This window comes from Tasmannia lanceolata, unplaced genomic scaffold, assembly GCF_043159265.1.
Source record: "Tasmannia lanceolata isolate RefF3 unplaced genomic scaffold, GAP_Taslan_0.1 ptg000012l, whole genome shotgun sequence".
In the NCBI taxonomy this organism is placed as follows: domain Eukaryota; kingdom Viridiplantae; phylum Streptophyta; class Magnoliopsida; order Canellales; family Winteraceae; genus Tasmannia; species Tasmannia lanceolata.
Window position 1 is genome coordinate 3,023,141 of NW_027518689.1, and position 21,312 is coordinate 3,044,452.

Consider the following 21,312-nt stretch of genomic DNA (forward strand, 5'->3'; position numbering starts at 1 on the left):
ATGGCAAATCTTCCTTACATTGCTCTTCTTTCTCTCATCACTCTCTTTTTCGTTTACAAATCTTTTGCGCTTGTGACTGAAAATGGCACCGATTTAATTCACGAGGCATGCAATAACACACGCAAATACAGTCTCTGTGTGTCGGCTCTAGAATCAGATCCTCGCAGCTTAGTAGCACCAAATTTGTTTGCCCTTGTCAAAGTCTCCCTTGATATATTGAAGGCCAATGTGACCGATGCTCATTCATTTGTCTCTGTTCTTCTTAAGAATGAAACCGACGAGAGAATGAAGAGATGTCTTCAGGAGGCCTGTTTAGTTGAATATGATGTGGCACTTAGTTACATCGACAGGGCCTTTGACTACTTGAAATCAAATGATTATAGGAGCCTGAATATCAATATTGCGGCTGTGGATGACAGCGTCGAGACCTGTAGAGTTTGTTTATCGCCAAAGTTTCAGGCTCGTGCATCGTCCTTAATTAATAGGTGTGAAATTATATCTTATCTCAGTGATATTCCTGGGACCATTTCAGATAGTCTTTTGCAGTTCTGTCTATCCCATCCATCCCATCCATCTTGTATTCGTGAAGATCATTGGGCTTAGTGATCTCCAATCATCCATATTAAATAAATTAAATAAAGTAGCTTATACAGGCACTATTGTTCTTTATAAGTGTTCTTTTTTCTATTTTTTTATCTTTTGATTGTGACATTCACTCAAAAAAAAAAAAAAAAAATAAAAATAAAAAATATATATATATATATATATAGAGAGAGAGAGAGAACGGTTCCTGCACATATGTGTAGATAAGTTATCTACACACTAGCTTAAAATACAGTAGGGGCCACATTATTTGGGTGATCCAAACTATTCATTTTTAAGGCCCTCACATAGATAGGATGTCCACAAAAAATTAGATCCATAAGATCATCCTAACCATTCGAACTGTGGAGGCAAAAAATGGACTAATGTGTGAAGGTTTAAAGACATCCATTTTACCTCCACAAATCGTAGGGTTGGGATGATCCTATGGATCTGATTTTTTGTAGACACCCTATCTATGTGAGGGCCTTTAAAATGGATGGCTTGGATCACCCAAACAATGTGGGCCCCCACTGTATTTTAAGCTAGTGTGTAGAGAACTCTCTACACATATGTGTAGGAACCGTTTTTTCATATGTATATATAGCTGAAAAAAAGGAATTTCTTTTCTTTTTATCTGGGATTTACACGTCATATGACAATGACGAAAGAACTACTTCATATTACTCATGCAAGACACTTGATTTGCACGTCAGCATTACTCTTTTACCATTAACCCCTTTTTCTGATATCTAAAATCTATCTCTATGAGAAATTATTTGAGGGTAAAATCGTAATCTACATACTAAAAGTACCGACACAGGGTACCTGTCTATGACAATTATGGAAAAAAACTACCAAGAAGAGGTAAAGACATATGACAATGACGAAAGAACTACTTTATATTACTCATGCAAGACACTTGCAAAATATTGACGGATTCCGGGCACCTGAAGAGGAACAACAATTATGGAAACCTCTATCGATTGGAGGGCTAGGATCAGCCTATATCGATTGGAGGGCTAGGATCAACCAATGGAAATGATTTTACGGGCACAACCGATTGATGTTGTGTTCCATCACATGGACAGTTTGGATCAACCTATAACCCTCTGTAGATCGGAGGGATCAGATCAACCTATGAAAATTATTTTTGGGGCACAACCAATGTAGGCAGTGGCCCATCTAATGGACGGTTTGGATCATCCTATGGTACGGGCCATACCGTACATTTTAATAAAGTGAGGAGTGTGATCATCAAAATACGGTGAGTAGTGCCATTATAAAATATGGTAGTGAGGACATTAGCACTATATATAATTTGAAGCCATCATTGTTACTTAGATGTTCCCACGCGGGTCTGGTTCAACCCGAACCCGACGGGTTCAACCCGAATTTGGGTTTGGTCGGGGTTAAGCTTGTTTCGCAAATCGGGTTGGGTTGGGAAAAATCAACCCGAATTGGAAATCGGGTCGGGTCGGGTTGGGCTGTCGGGCAACCTGACCCGACCCGAAACCCGAATTTGGGTTCCATCTGAAGAAGTTCTGTATATGTGTTTTTCTTTTTCAACATTTAAATAATCTCCACAGTCCACAATGGACGGTTTGGATAATCCTATGGTGCGGGCCATACCGTACTTTAATGAAGTGTGGAGTGTGATCATCAAAATATAGTAGTGCAGATAACATTTCCCTTTGTTAATTGTTAGTCCCTGTTTGGTTTGGATTTTGATAACCGATTGTGAGTTAAAAACTGATTATTAGTGACTCACTATTGGTTTTCAAAATCCAAAACAACCTGGCTTGAGTTGATGTGGTCTGGTACCATATCAAATCGGGTCAACCTGACCCAACCCAACCCGAATTGGAAATCGGGTTGGGTCAGGTTGAGGAAAGTGCAAATCGGGTTGGAAATCGGGTTGAGTTGGAAAATATGGGTTCCTCGGGTTGGGTCGGGTTGTGACCCAAGTTGCACCCCTAACGACGATGAAAAAACTACTTTTCCTTATTCACTATGTGCGGGTCAAATTACGAAAAGTTTGATATTACGAATGCAGGACACCTGTAAAAATATTGACGAATTCTGGGCACCTTAAAACGAACAACAATTATGGAGACCTCTATAGATTGGAGGGCTAGGATCAGCCTATGGAAATTATTTTACGGGCACAACCTATTTATGTTGTGTTCCATCACATGGATGGTTTAGATCAACCTATGATGTGGTCTGTACAATTCTTTGTTGGCCCGTGCATCGAGCAGAAGAGAAAATGAGAGAATTATTTGAATTTCTCCCAAAATTCTATGAGAATCACATATCACTTTTTTTGACTTTTTTGAACAAAGGCACCCATTCAACCCACATATTTTCAATCCTAACCCTCCTTTATGCTTTTTAACAAAGGCACCCATTAAAGCCACATAATTTCAATCCTTCCCCCCTCATTTATGATTTTTTAATTATGGAAACCTCTATAGATTGGAGGGATAGGATCAGTTTATGGAAATGATTTTACGGGCACAACCTATTGATGTTGTGTTCCATCACATGGACGGTTTGGATCAACCTATGATGTGATCCGTACAGTTCTTTGTCGGCTCCTTCATCGCAAGGGGTTTTTTACTAGTATATATATATATATATATATATATATATATATATATATTTATATATATAGAGGAAACTGTTGGTGCGCTTAAGCTCACCAAACTTATGGTGAGCTTAAGCGCCCCAATCACATGGGGGCCCACTTTGTTAGGTGATCCAAAGCATTCATTTTAAAGTCTCTTACATGGATAGGGGGTGTACCAAAAATCAGCTTCATAGGATCATCCTAACCCCTCCATTTGTGGAGGACAAAAATGGACAGACACAAATCTGCCCATTTTTGTCCTCCACAAATGAAGGGGTTAGGATGATCCTATGGAGCTGATTTTTGGTACACCCCCTATCTATCATAAGGCCTTTAAAATGAATGCTTTGGATCACCTAACAAAGTGGGCCCCCATGTGATTGGGGAGCTTAAGCGCACCATAGGTTTGGTGCACTTAAGTTCACCAACAGTTTTCTTATATATATATATATATATATATATATATATATATATATATATATATATCAGAAGAGAAAATGTTTGAATTATTTGAATTTCTCCCAAAATTCTAAGAGAATTACACATCATTTTTTTGACTTTTTTTAACAAAGGCACCCATTCAACCCACATATTTTCAATCCTACCCCGTCCTTTATGTTTTTTAACAAAGGCACCCATTAAAGCCACATAATTGCAATCCTACCCCCCTCCTTTATGCTTTTGTAATAAAAAAAATGGACAAAGTCAACATAAGTTTTTTCTTTGCAAAAATACGGATTGGGTGATTATATTACATAATACTACAGATTTTTGTGAACATATTACATAATATTACGAATTTCGGACACCTTTACAAATATTGACAAATTGCGGGCACCTTCAAAGCAACAACAATTTTGGAAACCTCTATAGATTGGAGGGCTAGGATCAGCCTATGGAAATGATTTTACGGGCACAACCTATTTATGTTGTGCTCCATCACATGGACGGTTTGGATCAACCTATGATGTGGTCCGCACAGTTCTTTGTCAACCCGTGCATTGCACGAGGTTTTTTACTGGTATATATATATATATATTTATATATATATATATTTATATATATATATATTTATATATATATATATATATATAGATAGATAGATAGAGAGAGAGAGAGAACAGTCATGCGCTTATCTGCGCTCGAGTGCGGGAAACATGGTGGGCCCACATTTTTTGCGTGATCCTAAGCATTCATTTGATAGGCCCTCACATAGATAGGGTGTGCCCAAAAACTCAGCTCCTTAGGATCATCCTAACCCTTCAAACTATGGGGGTAAATAATGCACAAATTTGTGAAGGTTTATACCCGTCCAATTTAACCTTCACAAATCAAAGGGTTGGGATGATCCTATGGAGCTGGTTTTTTGGGCACACCCTATCTATGTGAGGGCCCATCAAATGAGTGGTTTGAATCACCCAAACAATGTGGGCCCCCACTGTATTCTAAGCCGACGGAGTAGATAAGTTATCAACGCGAACAAGTAGATACACCTCTCTCTCTCTCTCTATATATATATAGAGAGAGAGAGAGAGAGAGAAAACGGTTCCTACACATTTGTGTAGAGAGTTCTCTACACACTAGCTTAAAATACAATGGGGGCCCACATTGTTTGGGTGATCCAAGCCATCCATTTTAAAGTCCCTCACATAGATAGGGTGTCTACAAAAAATCAGATCCATAGGATCATCCCAACCCTACGATTTGTGGAGGTAAAATGGATGTCTTTAAACCTTCACAAATTAGTCCATTTTTTGCCTCCACAGTTCGAATGGTTAGGATGATCCTATGGATCTGATTTTTTGTGGACACCCTATCTATGTGAGGGCCTTTAAAATGGATGGCTTGGATCACCCAAACAATGTGGGCCCCCACTGTATTTTAAGCTAGTGTGTAGAGAACTTATCTACACATATGTGTAGGAACCGTTTTCTCATATATATATATATATATATGTGTGTGTGTGTGTGTGTGTGTGTGTGTGTATATGTTAGGTCCTATAGAATCAACATCTAACATACCTATAGGACCTAACATATATATATATATATATATATATATATATATATATATATATATATATATATATATATATATATACACACATGAGAAAAGTGAGACTGTGCGGCCGTGTAGATAGCTTATCTACTCCTCCCTCTTTTACTAACGCAAATAAGCTACCCACCATCGGATGACTCTGTTTTCAGCCGTGTGTTGAGAAGTAGATATATGAGAAGTGTGTTCTCTGTATATAAACCCTCGCGAGAAAGAAAAACACAGTGAAGAGGTTTCCAAAAAACGAAGCTTTCTCTCGGCTCTTTCTCTCCCACGAAGCTTTGTCTCTCACGCCCATCTTCATCTTCTTCCTCTCGCAGAAGTACCAGGTACCATTACTTCCCCTCCTTTCATTTTTTTTTGTGAAAACCAGTGGTTAGGGTTCGATTCTGCTGGTTCGAACCCATTCGAACCAGCAGAATCGAACCCATCAAAGAAGAAATTGCTTCGTCAGCCACGAATTTTTTGGGGTTGGAAGGTTTTCGAACCAGCAGAATCGAAGGATCGGTTCGAACCAGCAGAATCGAACCCATCAAAGAAGAAATTGCTTCGTCAGCCACAAATTTTTTGGGGTTGTGAAGTTTTCGAACCAACAGAATCGAAGGATCTCTCTAAGCTCACTATGGAGGAACTTTTAGGATCTCTTATCACTCATGAGATGCTCCTCACTAGCCGAAAAGAGGAGAAGAAGCCAAAAGAGAAAGAGAGTAGGTCCCTAGCACTCAAAGCCTCCAAGGTGGACTCTTCTTCCTCAAGTGAAGCGGATAGTGATGAAGAAGAAGCATTGAGTAAATTCAAAAGCTTATGGAGAAAGAAGCACAAGAAAGATAAAAAGAAGAAGAAAGAAGAAAAAGAAAGTGACTTAGAGGGTGGAATAAGATGGTACAATTGTAAGAAGACGGGACATAAAAGACCGGAGTGTCCACTTCTCAAATCATCATCCTCGAAGTACAAAGGAGAAAAGAATGATTGAAAAAAGAACAAAGGTCTTGTAGCCGCTTGGGATGCATCAAGCGCTTCAAGCAAGAGCTCAAGTGAAAAGGGAACAAATAAAGATGATTTATACTTCGTGACACTCACCCATGAAGATGGGGTAAATTCAAACCCTTCTCATAGTTCATCTAGTAGTGATAGTGGAAACATATCTTATGATGAATTGTGTAATACTTTGCATTCCCAAATTTTAAAAAATAAAGTTCTTAAGAAATCAATTTTCAAATTCGAAAATGAACTTGATATGTTGAAAAATGAATCATCTTCTTCCAAATCTCAAGCTCAAGTGCAAATTGAAAATCTTAAACTTGAGATTGAAACCCTTAAGGGTAGTTTGGATGAGAAATGAGAAATCTTGCCAATTAGTTAAATTCCAAAATTTGGCAAGCTCTTCCAAATGTTATAAAGATGACAATAGTGATTTTTTGAATCACATAACCCATCTTCATAATGAAAATGAAAGATTAAGATTATGTCTTCATGGATTTTTAAATGGTGATAAAATCCTTAATATAATCTTGAAGAGAGCTAGTCATAGACATAAGCACGAGTTTTATGATAAGACTAGTCTATCTAACCCTCATGTTAGATGCCATTATTGTGGAATTTATGTTCACTATCAATTTCAATGTGCATCTAAGATTAGGGATTGTGGTGGGACCAAGAAAGCTTGGGTTCCCAAAGCCCCCACATGATTCTATTCAAATTTGTTTTTAGATTAGGGGCTAACACTTAAATTTGAATATCATTCTATTATAGTTCTTAATATCCCCTCTTGTATTGTATTATTATTCCAAATAGGGGGAGTTCAATGTTTGTATTTTTTTTTTAAAAGGGGGAGCTTAAAATTGAAAATTTTATCTCTTGATTTTTTTTACCCATCTTTTTGTTGATGACAAAGGGGGAGAAAAATCTAGAGTAAGAAAAATATGTTTGTTTTTATTGGAAAATCTCTTGTGCTTGACATCATAAAAAAGGGGGAGATTGTAAGCCTAATGGTTCTCACCTTGGCATTCCCATCTTCTTTTGATGATTCCAAACTCAAGTGATTTTATATCATTAATGTGTTTGATTGTCTTAGTTGTAGATCATGATTGTTTTATATCAAGGTTGATTGGATTGAGGTCAAGAAGCTCTCATTGGACCACATTCGGAAGGTCAAAGTCATTGGCGATCCAAAAAGCAAGAAGACTTGAAGTAATGCAAGTGAAGATCATTCTCCTTGAAGTTTTTTAGATTGAAAAGATCCAATCCTAGTTTAGGTTTTAAGAAGCATAAATAAAGAAATCACACACTCCTAAATAAACTAAAATATTTTAGTGATTGTCCTTGTGGTGTTCCAACAATTTGGAACCCTCAAAACAATCCCATCTATGTATAGAATTGGAAGTCCTTGAAGCCCAAAACAAATCAGCAAATCAAACTTGAAATCCAGCTAGAAATAAGCTTCTCGGAGCTTCGAGCTAGGAACTCCGAGAAATGGTCCAGGGACTATTTTCCAACTTCTGCTTGTATTCCCGGAACTCCGAGAATTTATTGGAACTCCGAGGAAGTCTCTCGGAACTCCGAGAACACTATGTCGAGAGAAAAATTATATCCGTTGGGGTTTTCCACAGAATTACGACTATGACCTCAAACGGTCATATTTGGGTTTTTCTATATATATGTGTGCTCTAAAATTCACCGTATTTAATCCTAACACTCTAAAATACTATTGGAACATCCTAAGAGTGAATCAAGCTTATTTATGCCTCTCATCCTTTACATTTAGGATTTTGATCATAGGCTCTTATTTGTACATCTTCTTTAAGATTGTAACTCTTGAGAAGGAATTTTTCTTTGTTCTTTCTTTCTTGATAAACCATGTATTTGGGCGAGTGTTCGGAGAAGCGAAGCCCTCTCTCTGTGGTGAGGATTGCCACTAAGGTTAAAGCTATTAGAGGTTGTAATTGGCACCGGTCTTCGCCAAGGTTAAGAAGATGAACATAGTGAAGCCATCAACGTGTTTGGTTGGTGGAGTGGAGTAGGCCTCGTGTTTGAGGACCGAACCACTTTAAATCTTGGGTGCATTCTTTCTTGACTCTTGCTCTTTTCATTTGAATTTGCACTTTAGATTTAACTTACTTGCTTAAATTATTTTTGATCTCTTAATTAGAGAGTTTAAATAATTGGGTTAAAAAGTTTTCGAAAGGTTAGATTTTATTTTTATAAAAACCTAATCTCCCTCCTCCTAAGTTGCCAATAAGAATACTTGGGCCTATCATTGAAATTTCAGTGTGGAAATGGGTTAGGAAGGGTACCGCATGATAACGGATTGACCCATGTTTGGATATTGTGTGGAAACGGGTTAGGAGGGATACCGCACGATAACGGGTTGACCCAGATTGGATACCGTGTGGAAACAAGTTCTAGAGGGCTACCACGTGATAACAGGTTGACCCAGGTTGATCCAGGTTGGTACAGTGTGTAAACGGATTCTGGAGGGCAACCGCGTGATAATGGGTTGACCTAGATTCGATACCATGTGGAAACGGGTTATGGAGGGCTACCGCGTGATAACGGGTTGACCCGGTTGGATACTGTGTGAAAACGGGTTCTTGAGGGCTACCACGTGATAACGGGTTGACCCAGGTTGGTACCATGTGTAGATGGGTTCTAGAGGGCTACTGCGTGATAACGGGTTGACCCAGGTTAGATACCATGTGGAAACGGGTTCTAGAGGGCTACCGAGTGATAAGGGGTTGACCCAGATTGGATACCGTGTGGAAATGGGTTATGGAGGGCTACCGCGTGATAACGGGTTGACCCAGGTTGGTACCGTGTGTAAACGGGTTCTGGGGGGCAACTGCGTGATAACGGGTTCACCCGGGTTGGATACCATGTGGAAACGGGTTCTGGAGGGCTACTGCGTGATAACGGGTTCACCCGGGTTGCATACCGTGTGGAAACGGGTTCTGGAGGGCTACCGCATGATAACGGGTTGACCCGGGTTGGATACTGTGTGGAAGGCGGTTCTGGAGGGCTACCGCGTGATAACGGGTTGACCCAGTATGGGTACCTTGTGGAAACAGGTTATGTAGGGCTACCGCGTGATAACGGGTTGACCCAGATCGGATACCGTGTGGAAACGGGTTAGGTTTGTTTTGCAAGATCTTCACGGGACTCATGCTGGGGATTGTGCCTTGAGGGGACTTTTGAGCAGTTTTAAATGCTTGGTGTTGTTACAAACTTAGCTTGTGGGTAGAAACTCCGCTGGGGATTTTGGACTCAGATTCCGCGGGGGTTTTAGTTATAAATTCCGCCGGGGATGCGAAGTGACCGGCCCTCTGGGGAAGTACGAAATTGGTGACGATTGGGTCTGTGACAAAAGTTGTCTTGACCCTGGTAAGGAGGACCGTACGAGCTACCAGAGCTGGTATGTTTTCCTGAATGCCATAAGTCGGCTGAGAATCAATCAGGATATGTTTAGTATGTTTATAAGACGTAGAAGATACAGTGCAGGAAGACGAGGAGGAGGAAGTGGGCCTAGTAAGGATCAATGACCTATATTACATGCCAGTTTATGGCATCTTAGTTTATTGAATTAATTTGTATTAATTTGTTTTTTCTTTTATTGTCGTAGAGATGTTAATTTGGTTGTTTTTTTTATGGTAGCGAAGCTAAATCTTGCTAGTTAGGCTGAGGTGAGTTCATCTTTTAGCCTGAACATGTGTTTGGAATCAACATTGTCCACTACGTTTGTTGTTGTTGTGTTAATTTTGTATTCATTTTTATCTTGGTTCCTCTTCTCATAATGATATGTTGTTTGTGATGCAGACTGATCTTTGTTTCTGGACCCATGAAGCCTTTGGAAGAGAAGAGGATGCAGAGGCATACTTGATTTTATCTAGTTGAATTGTAGTTTTGTTAGGAAGTGGATGTATATGTGTCACGCCCCCAAGCCAGACACATACACATAATCAATACACAAGGCTTAGGGGTGCGACAATGCCGTACACCTGCAAAGCAAGCTTCACAAGTATACAACGCTAGCAAAGCAAAGATCAAAAGCATCTGCAATAATCCAAATAATCTAAATAACCAAATTTAAATGTCTTACATCCGTCCAAAAATTAAATATTAATTCTTTTCCAAAATCTCTCATCTAACCCAAAATCCCACATAATTTAAGTACGAAATCAAATAATATAATCTCAATAGTCCTAAACAATACTCACTGTCTAAATCATATAAAATACTAGAAGACAACGATAGTCAAAAATTAGGATCACTCCTACACCTCCTCGCCAATTCCACGAGGATCGAACTCTGAAAATATTAATATATCCACAGTCAGCTGAAAAGTTCAGTACATAATAATGCACTACAAAAGCGGGATCATTGCATGCTCCAAAGGAAAAGTACACAATAGGGAACAAGGTATAAGTCACAAGTAAAGCGATTATCACAAGTTCAATAAGGAAGGAGCAAAGGTTCATAAGGGCACAAGTCTAATATCAAATCGAAGGTTGCAATATATTCAAATGGGCCATTGAAGGTAACCAACATGGGTACGATACCACCCTGAGATCATCGGCTAAGTCCAAAAAGCAAGTTATTTTCACCCTGATTGCCCCCTGTGGATCCCGATCCGAGAGAGAGGTGGGGGATGAGCCCCCAGCAGCCTCTAGGATCATCCACGTGTGAAGGAGAGCTCTACCAAGAAACTCTTGAAACAGATGCCACCCTCATAGCATAGCACGAGTGGCGATATAAAAGAGATATCTCTCGATTCGGGAACAAGTCCGGATTCGAAACGTACCTAAACAAACTCAGAGTCGCCATCCACGGTATATGGCCATGGATCCTTAAACAAAATATGCTCTGTATACCATGGATAACCAGAAATATATATGGGTTCGTGCCTGATTACGAATGGAGAAGGTCTGAAGAGCACCCCCAATTCGTCTGAGTGCAAGCATTTGGTCTCTTATGCCATTTATTATTAACCTCAAAGAGTTTCGGGCAAAAATCATATGAAATATGAACAATTCTCAGGAATCGTCTACCTAAGCATGCATTTCCTGAGGATAAAGAAATAAGCATACCCAAAATGAAATGAAAAATGTGTCACCTAAGCAAAGCTAGGTTATAAATGACATGCCTAATGGGTGTCTACGTTCTGGTGGACATACACATGCAAGCTGCAGCTAAAGGTATAGTATCAGTACAAGAAAATGAGAAAACACATCAAAACATAAAACACAAATCAATTCTATACATGACAGGACAAGACAAATCCTAAAACTCTAATGCAGGACTTGACTCGGACCAAGATGGCCGTCCATCCTAGCTGCTCTACGTATCCCGGCCTCGGGAAGAATCGGAGTCAACGTAGTTCGATGACCTATTCTAAACTAAGATGCCTAACCATCTAGAACCACTATCCTAGACTCGATCCATTAGACTCGACTGGTTTTTAAAGCTTTTTGCACGATTATTTAAATTCAAGTAAATTGTAAATTTTAGGACTCTCTATATGTCCTAACTAATGCAAGTTGATTAGCCTTAAGCTAATGCAGGTAGGCCCTACATCCTATGTCTAACTAAGCTGTGCATCCTAAAGAAAACCATGGGCTGACTATATGCTTCCTAGTCTAGCCATCGGTTCGACTAAATGTCTAACCGATCGACTCGAGGCCTCCTAACTCTAAGGACACTCACACGACAGGACACACCATATCAATACAAATCAGGACAGCCCCCTAACTCTAAAACTCCCCAGACAGCTAGGACAGACTTCTAACTTTAGGGGAAGATCTCTTTGAAAAAAGGTTTTGAAGAAGTTTTTGTATTTTCTGAAGGTTTGAAATGTTTATTTTTAAAGGTTTGGCTGGACCTGGGATAAAGATCCCAAGCTGCACTACGTATCTCGTAAAAGAGGATCAAGCCAACGTAGTTCGGAATCGAACTCTCCTAATCACTACTAAAAAGCTTTACTCCAAATGCGTTTGAAGCTTTCTGGTTTTCAAATATTTTTAGATGTTTCAAATTTCAAATGTTTTTTGGATTTTAAAATTCTTCAATGTTTTTTTGAACTTTTAAACGATTACAATGCTTTAGATCTTAAAATATTTTCACTATTAAAGAGGGAACATGCAAACACAACCATAAACTAGGGCAAAGCCCTAAATCTAAAGGGGAAACCCCAAATATGCAACCGGCGTCTCAAAGAGACAAACCATAACATGCAAACAAGTGCTTCAAGAGCAGTGAAAACAATCTAAGATCCCAAGCAGGGAAGGATCTATATGACTGAGTTAGTCTCTAATGGAAAAACTCCTAACTAATAACACTAGGGAGGGAGTACAAGTGAGTCAGAGACTCTCTAATAACACTACCAAATCAAGGACTCGCTCTAAAAGAGGAGACCACTCTAACATGAGGCTAGGTAAGCCTCCTAAAGGGGAAACTTTCTATATGAGACAATGCTTGTCTCCGAGACACAAATGACGTAAACATCTGATGAGACCGAGCAAGTCTCCTATATACAAAGGAAGGCTCAGAGTATCCCTATCATCGCCTTTGCAATGGTAAGGGCTCTAATATCTAAAAGGCGTCTAAAAGACTAGGCAAGTCTACTATACAAAGGAAATGTATGCTACTTAGACTAAGCAAGTCCCCTGAGGCTGGGCTTACTCTATAGAGACACAAATTGTCTCTCTAAAGGGGAGGCTCCGACTATCACCATCATTGCCCTTGTAATGAAGGGGATACTAATGTCTATGGGCGTCTAAAAGACTGAGAAAGTCCGCTAAATAGGAGAGGGAATTATTATTAGGACTAGGTGAGTACTCTATAATATGGGCTTGGGCTAATGCCTTCATTGCCCATGCAAAGGGATACACATATTTATCAGACTAAGATACACTACTACTAGATGAAAATTCAATTTAAAAGCTATAGACCAAATCTGTACTCCTCTCAATTGCCAAGAGATCACAGTTATCTTATGACCATAACACTAAGATTTTAATCAATCCTCTCAAAACAAAAGATTCTTTTAGTTTTAGCATCCTATCCATATATTATATTTATTAGTTTAGCACCCCATAGATAATTACATATATTAGGAAAACACTTATTCATCTACACAGCCCATAAATCTATTAAATATCCAATCACACAGGTACAATGTAAATTCCTTAATGCATACAGGCATTATTCCATTGCTAGATTTTATCACCAATAAAGAAACTTGTAAATCTAAAATTCTGTTCACAATTTTAGCTACATCCTATCCAATGTAACCTATAGGTTTCGGCCATTGAGTTCATGGAGATAACTCACAATCTAAAGACTTTTAAAATAACAGTTATAGCATAGCTACTTTGATCCACATAATTAAACAACAACATGCGTATGGACCAAAATCTAACAAAGAACAGGGATTAAAAGAAACCATCTTTTACATTTTGTACTAGAAAATCATTTGAATCCATACCCTGATATATACTAATTTATACATCATCTGTAAAAGAAAAGTATGGGATAACAATTCATTACCTCTAAGAAAAATAAAATTCACAAAACAATTAATCCAACAGGTGAAATTTCCCAAGAAAAATTCAGATTCATTTCATATTTCAGTTAAACCTCTAATTTCATTAAATTGAGAAATTGTTATTAATCATATAAGTAAAAAAAAGAAGTTATATTAATATGAGCATCACAACATGATAATACAGTCCAAGCAAATGACACTAGTATTATTATGAACAAAAGATTCCAAAATGTTATCTTTCTCAGCTAAGACAAGAGGGTTGCCAATATCAAAAGTGAAGTGTGAACACATGGGACAACAGTTATGCATGTAGGACAACATTTGTGCATGTAGGACAGCAGTTGTGCTGTAAGACAATAATTATGCATGTAGGATAGCAGTTGTGTTGTAACACAATAATTATGCATGTAGGACAACAGTTGTGCTGTATAAGATAGCAGTTATGTCACTTGAAACCAATGAACAACCTTTATATAACAGGGCACTAAATTGCTCAATCATTTAGCTCATTTAATCAAGTTGACATAAAGCCGAACGAAAGAATGAAATTTTCATAATGGAGCTTCATACAATCAATTTCAACATGACTTTTCTCTTAAAAAAAATGAACTAACTAAAAGCATTTGCCACTTTGAAATTTATAAGCAATTATCTTATGATCAACACATACTACATAGACATATATTCCCATCTCAACTCATTTCAACCCCAAAGAAAGGTAAAATCTCCAATACTATGAGCACTGTCAGCTAACTAAAAGAGAATTGACTATTTCTTAACAATAAATAAAACACATGCTATCAAAATTATAGAATATATATGTCACCTATCACAAGGTTCTTGAATTAGTAAGCAAACATAATAAATTAACTTGATCAACGATTCAAATGTCAGTACCATACCATTCAGAGTTGTATGAATGGAACACAAATCACTAAATATAAAGGCGAACAGGGAATTTGTTGAAGACAACCAAAATGGCAGATATAACTTGGATGAAACCAAAAATGGAAAAGAATAATATATAGAAATCACATGATCATGTAAAGAGCTTATATTCTAATTCCATGCCATCAGGATTCCTTTAGATCCAATAGAGAAATGTGACCCAAAATGTCAAAATCTACTACCTTGCTACTTGAAATTTTCAACTAGACAAGGAAAATTTTTAGATCTCATCCAGATGTTAACTTTGTGACACAAAACAAGGTTTAAATTATGGGGGGAATTATGCAAAACAGGGGGCTGTTTTGTGATTAGAATTGTGCAACACCAGGAGCTGTTTTGTGGGTGAAATTGTGCAAAACAAGAGCTCTTTTATGAGGAGAGTTGAATGGCTACAACTTATAGTGCCGACTGAAACACACTAAAGCTTTCTTGGTCACACGTATGTGAACCCAAGAACAGCTAAGAAATACAATTAGCATGACAATAACCCCATCAGCAGCATATAAGGCCCTTTTTAACAAATACAACTGAGCATGTTTTAAATGTTTATAGGCAAATATAGCTGGACATGCTCTGAACCCCACAGACAAATATAACAGAACATTTTCTGAGTTTTTATGCACACACATGCAATAAGAAAAATCAGTTTCATCTATCCAACAAAATTACTACCAATAGATACTCACTGCAAATAATAATGAAGGGGAATCACATTATCCATGGATAGAGTTTTTAAGATGAAGAAAAACAATACTATGAGCTAACTCTCTGTTCAAGACAGCATAAAATCATCTAGTGACATCCACAAAACCAAAAGAATATAACGTTCATAGCAATTTATTCATGATATTTTCAGAAAATCTGTGTCGCAACCTTCTATTTTTATTTTTATAAAAATTAGCGAAGCCACAGAAAATCTCCTCTTACAGTAGAATTCCTGCTTAAACACTTCATAAACTAGAAAAATATACCAAACTATTTTCATACTAGCCAATCATGTCTAATATTACTGTTAAAATCATGATTTAAAGCTAAAGACAAATAGAGCAAATAACTGTCACTTGAGGCTCCTTGAAAATTCTAAACTAAAATGAAATTAATTTTAGACTAATTTTAAATGCACAATCAGATTGCTATCCAGAGAAAGTGTATAAAGGTTAGATCATGAAATTTATTATACCGACTTAGCACCATTACTTGTACTAAATATACCCTCACACGCCCATTTTAAATTCTAGCTTTACACATAATAAAGTATATACTCAATTACACTAGAATAATACTATTTTTTTTCACTTTTTATCAAATATAGTCGCAAGAAGATAACGGAAAGTCAATTTGTGAAACACAAATCCCACTATAAACCTTTAAATCACACTCAGGCTAAAGAGGATTATAACCATAAAAGATAATGGAACCATACCTTACTATCTTTGACATAATACATAAAATTAACCAAATATAACTCAAGTTTAATTACAATCATATAAATTCAGGCATTTATAAAGCAATTCAACATTTCACTAGATTCACATACAAAAAAGACAAAATTTCATAGAACTTAATGAAGAATGGAAGAAAATGAAAAGAAATGATATATTTGTATTAATAGGGCCTAAGCACTCTATCAGCCTCCCCTTTTCCAACCCTTTTAGCACATTTTCATTTAAATATTTGTACAAGGGTAAGGGTTTTCTCAAATTTGCAGACACTCAAAGCAAAGAGTATTTTATATCCATGACTTTCATTCAAAGCAGTCTCGATAATCAAATACATCTCGTAGTCTTAAAAAAAACATATAGAATATAAAAATGAATTATGACAAAGGGTTATTCTGAAAGCTCTACATCATAACCGAAAGGGGGAAAAGACATGCACAGAAGTATGAAGAAAAGTGAAATCTGATGCAGACATAAGAACTCAGTTAAGATTATAAGCATAGAAAAATTACTCTGAACTCCAAACTACAAATCATTCACAAAGCAAGAATAGGAACAGAGATAAATTTATCACTCTATAAAAATGAAAATTTTCTATTCCACCATATAATAATAAATTTTACTTAAAGATGAAGAGTATATCCAAACTAATTCACAAATAAATATATAAAAAAAACGAGAAGAAAATCGCAACTAAAGACAATAAAATCACTCATTTTGAATCTAAGAATCACTTATTTTAGAGAAATAAAAGAATCATACCTGAAATTTCCTTTCCTTTTGTAAAGATCTAAACTTCCTCTCTTCTTCTTTGAGTTAATTTTTGATCTGAATGTATTCTTACTCTTGCTTCTCCTTGCTGCAATTTCTTAGCTAATTTTAAACAGATCTGAGGCTTTCTTCTTCTCCTTCTTCTTTTGAATCCCTAGCTCTAGGGTTTGGAATGAGAAAAAGTCAATTTTCTGCTGGATTTGAAATTTCCAAACGAAAAAGGAGAAGAAATTTGAAATTGAGTTAGAGATTAGGGTTTAATGTTTGGATCTAAGGTTTCTAAGTGAGGAAACAAAGGAATCTACTAGAAAAGATGAAAATAAAAGAAGATCTACAGAGATATGATGATAGAAAGGGGAAGAGATATGGTCATAACTCGAAATCTAAGATTTCTGCTAAGAAAATCTAAGGTTTGAGGAAAGAAAATTACAGATCTATGAATTTTAAGGTTAGAAAGGGAAAAAAATTAACAGAGGATGAAGATCTGTAAAAAGAAAATTGATTTAAGGCTGGCCGGAGTTTGCTAGAGATCAGCTGAAACTTGATCGGAGAAGATGATGAGATGAAGAGATTAGAGTTTGGATCTAAGGTTTCTAAAGCTAATAAAAGAGTTTAAAGAGAAATAGAATTCAAAACTAAGGTTTTTCAAACACTCAATCGGCAAAAAGAGCTAGTAAATGAGAGGATCTAATAGAGAACTACTCAGCCGGAGCTTTGCTGGAGATCGGCCGGAGAAAATGGATCGGGGAAGAAGAAGACAAAGAAAACTAGGTTTTGGGGATTTTGGGATTTCTCTCTCTTCTTCTCTTACGAAAATGAAATTCGTCCCCTTTTTTTATTTTTTTATTTTATATATATAAAAGAAAGCTGCTGATATTGGCACTACCAATTTTAATGGCCGCACAAAATTGATAAGCGCACAAACCAGCCACGACAAAAAGGGCTAATTCACCCCCTTGCTTCGGTTGATCCTCTAATGTGGATAATTCACCACCTTCTCAGGATAAATTCAACCCCCTTCTAAACTTGCACCACGACACCATCTTAGCTCGTTCGCTAGGCAAACGCGTTCGGATTTTGACGAAATTTCGCAGAGACCTTGGTGGGACTCTAATCTAGCTTAGGGTGAAGTTTGGGACCCTACCTAGTTGATTTGATGGGGTTTCACACAAACATGGAAAGTTTAGGGTACGGTCAAAATGAGGTGTCTACACCCACAGGTCCAAAAAGCGAGTTATTGCTTACACCGACCGCCCACTGTGTCGGAACTAGTTCCTAGGTTCACATACATGTCGACAGGGCCAACGTTTGTCCCTCATTGGCGGGATCACAATTCACATATAGGCTAATGACTATGCCCCACTGTTGGGGGTATTTTCTGAGTTCACATAACCTAAGCCTCTCAATAGGTGTTCAAAGTACAGACAATTCGAAAGAAGGTGTTCAAAGTTCAAGGCATGTGTTTCAACTTGATTCCAAAATAGTTTCATAATAAAGATAAATCAATATTCTAAGGGTTCATATATTTGAGAAAACCAAAGGGGTTGAGCATGCAAGATCCAAATAAAGATCTAAAGTTTATCAATAGTTTCACAATTTAGAAGGTTTGGGATTCACAATCGACAATGTCATAATATTCAAAAGGTAAATCGCAGCACTAAGGTAATACAAAATTACGTACCTCAATACCGAATCAGTTTCTTTATCCCTTTCCTTAGAGGTCAAATTACCTATTTCAAATAGTCCATTCACATCACATAAGGGCCTAATAGTTAAGGCAAAACACACACAAACTAAATTGGTAATCCCAAAATAATTTACAAAATTTCAAGTCATTGGCAGTCGACTGGGCTCCACCAGTCGACTGGCCGAAGGTTACTGTCCCCATATAAAAATCCCTCTTAGGCGACTGCCCCTCCATTACTGATTCGATGTAGACATAGTTTTTTTTGGGTGCGCCAGTCGACTGCCTCTGGAAAAACCGGTTTTACCCGATTTTCTCATAACTTTAACGCATCATATCTTTTTCATCCGGACTCTGAATTTTGCGAGATCGGATCCGATGGATTCGTATAGACGAAAGGAACCCACCAAACCCAATTTCACGCTCCGAATCACTATGGTCAATTTCTAACAATCATAACTTCAACTCTAACTTAAATCCTCAAATATCAAGGTTTCTATGGATACAAACAATTGAGCTTGAGTTCTTTGGGGGTTCAACATGAAACAAATCCCAAGAAATCCAAGATCTACCATGAAGTCTGCCATAGATAAAAATCAAGGCTCTAATCTCATCTCTTTTCACATCAAATCCTTAGTTTAGGGTTCTTTTCATTTGTTTAATCATTAAAGATTATTAATCTTACCTCGATTAGCAATCTCTCTTCTTGAATCACGTTCTTCTTCTCTTTCTCCTTGAGGATATCCTCTTAGGGCTGCAAAGATGGTTTAGGGTTTCTTAATCTCCCTTAATGATGTATTTATAGGGTTTTCTAAAGAAGCCCTAATCAATTTCTAACTCTTAAGGACAAAAATGCCCTTCATTAATAGAAGGGGATGAATTTTGAAGGGAGGGTATTTTGGGTATTTACATTGTACCCTCCTTACAAAATTTTTGTCCTCAAAATTTACTTAATACATACCTGAATCATCTAATAAGAACGGATATTTATCTCTCATCTTTTCTTCTAATTCCCAGGTGGCCTCACTTTCTGAGTGATTCTGCCACTGGACTTTGACATATGGTATAGTCTGACGCCTGAGAACTTGGTCTTTACGATCCACAATACGAATTGGCTAATCTTCGAATGACAAGTCTTCTCTCCATACTAATGGTGTTATATCAATAACATGGCTTGGATCTGGAATGTACTTTTGCAGCATCGATATATGAAACACATTATGAACTCCTGATAACGATGGTGGCAAAGCAAGTCTATAAGCCACTTTCCCAACCTTTTCGAGTATCTCATAAGGTACCACAAATCTTGCGCTCAACTTTCCTCTGACTCCAAATCGCATCACCCCTTTCGTGGGTGACACTTTTAAAAGTACTTATCACCAACTTCAAATTTCAGCTCTCTTCATCTATTGTCTGCATAACTTTTCTGACGACTTTGTGCTGCATGAAGGCGCTCACGAACTATTTGGACGATGTCCACAGCTTGCTAAACTAACTCGGTATTCAACAGCTTCTTCTCACCCACATCATCCCAACACAAGGGCGATCTACACTTTCTCCCATACAAGGCCTCGAAAGGTGCCATCTTAATACTCGCTTGGTAACTATTGTTATAAGAAAATTCCACTAAAGAGAGATGATTATCCCAAGAACCTTTAAAATCCATCACATATGCTCAAAGCATGTCTTCTAGTATCTGAATTGTCCTTTCAGACTGTCCATCCGTTTGAGGGTGAAATGCAGTACTGAACTTAAGCGAAGTTCCCATTACTGAATGTACATTATTCCAGAATTTCGATACAAATCGGGTGTCTCTGTCAGACACGATGGTCTTGGGCACTCCATGATATTTCACTATTTGATCGACATACAACTTAGCAAGCCCTTCAGGAGCTAAGCCTGTTCTAATAGGTATGAAGTGAGCTAACTTAGTCAATCGATCAACTATCACCCACATGGAATCGTTGCCTGAGGGAGTACGGGGTAATGCTGTCACAAAATTCATTGTAATCTTCTCTCACTTCCACTCAGGAATGGGCAGTGGTTGCAACGTTCTGGAGGGTCTCTGATGCTCAGCCTTTATCACTTGGCAAGTTAGACATTGCGATACATATTGGGCTATTTCTCTCTTCATGTTATTCCACCAAAAATTCTCCTTCAAATCTTTATACATTTTTGTTCTTCCAGGGTGCACCGAATAACTCGTACTGTGAGCCTCTTTCATAATTTCTCTTTTTAATTCTGTATTATCTGGAACACAAAGACGATTACCAAATCTTAAAGTACCATCCTGATGAACATGAGACTCTGATTCCTTTGCCTCATCCAACTTCTTTCTGATCTTGCACAACTCATTGTCAAATTCCTGAGCGATTCTTATTCTTTCTTGTAATGTAGGTTGAAGCTGTAGTGCTGCAATTTGAGCTCCAACACTTGGCACATAAATTTCAATTTCTGCTCTCCGTAGATCCTCCAAAATATTCTTTTACGATGTAATCAAAGATGCCAAATTAACTGACGATTTCCGACTAAGTGCATCGGCTACCACATTGGCTTTACCAGGGTGATAGCTTATAATCAGGTCGTAGTCTTTCAAAAGTTCCGACCAACGCCTTTGCCACAGATTCAGTTCTTTTTGTGTGAAAATGTACTTCAGACTTTTATG

General features: G+C 37.6%; 1 protein-coding gene and 1 long non-coding RNA gene across 2 annotated transcripts; one reads left to right on the forward strand and one right to left on the reverse strand.

Moving 5' to 3' along the window:
* LOC143888254 (pectinesterase inhibitor-like) lies at positions 1 to 603 on the forward strand. Its single transcript, XM_077392615.1, has one exon. It carries the CDS (start codon positions 1 to 3, stop codon positions 601 to 603), a length of 603 nt encoding a protein of 200 aa, XP_077248730.1.
* A 9,713-nt stretch (positions 604 to 10,316) lies between these two features.
* LOC143887021 (uncharacterized) lies at positions 10,317 to 17,773 on the reverse strand. Its single transcript, XR_013253985.1, has 2 exons — positions 16,955 to 17,773; positions 10,317 to 10,570 (listed from the first exon to the last, which is right to left on the reverse strand). It is a non-coding gene; the product is annotated as an uncharacterized LOC143887021 (long non-coding RNA).
* Between the last annotated feature and the right edge of the window lie 3,539 nt (positions 17,774 to 21,312).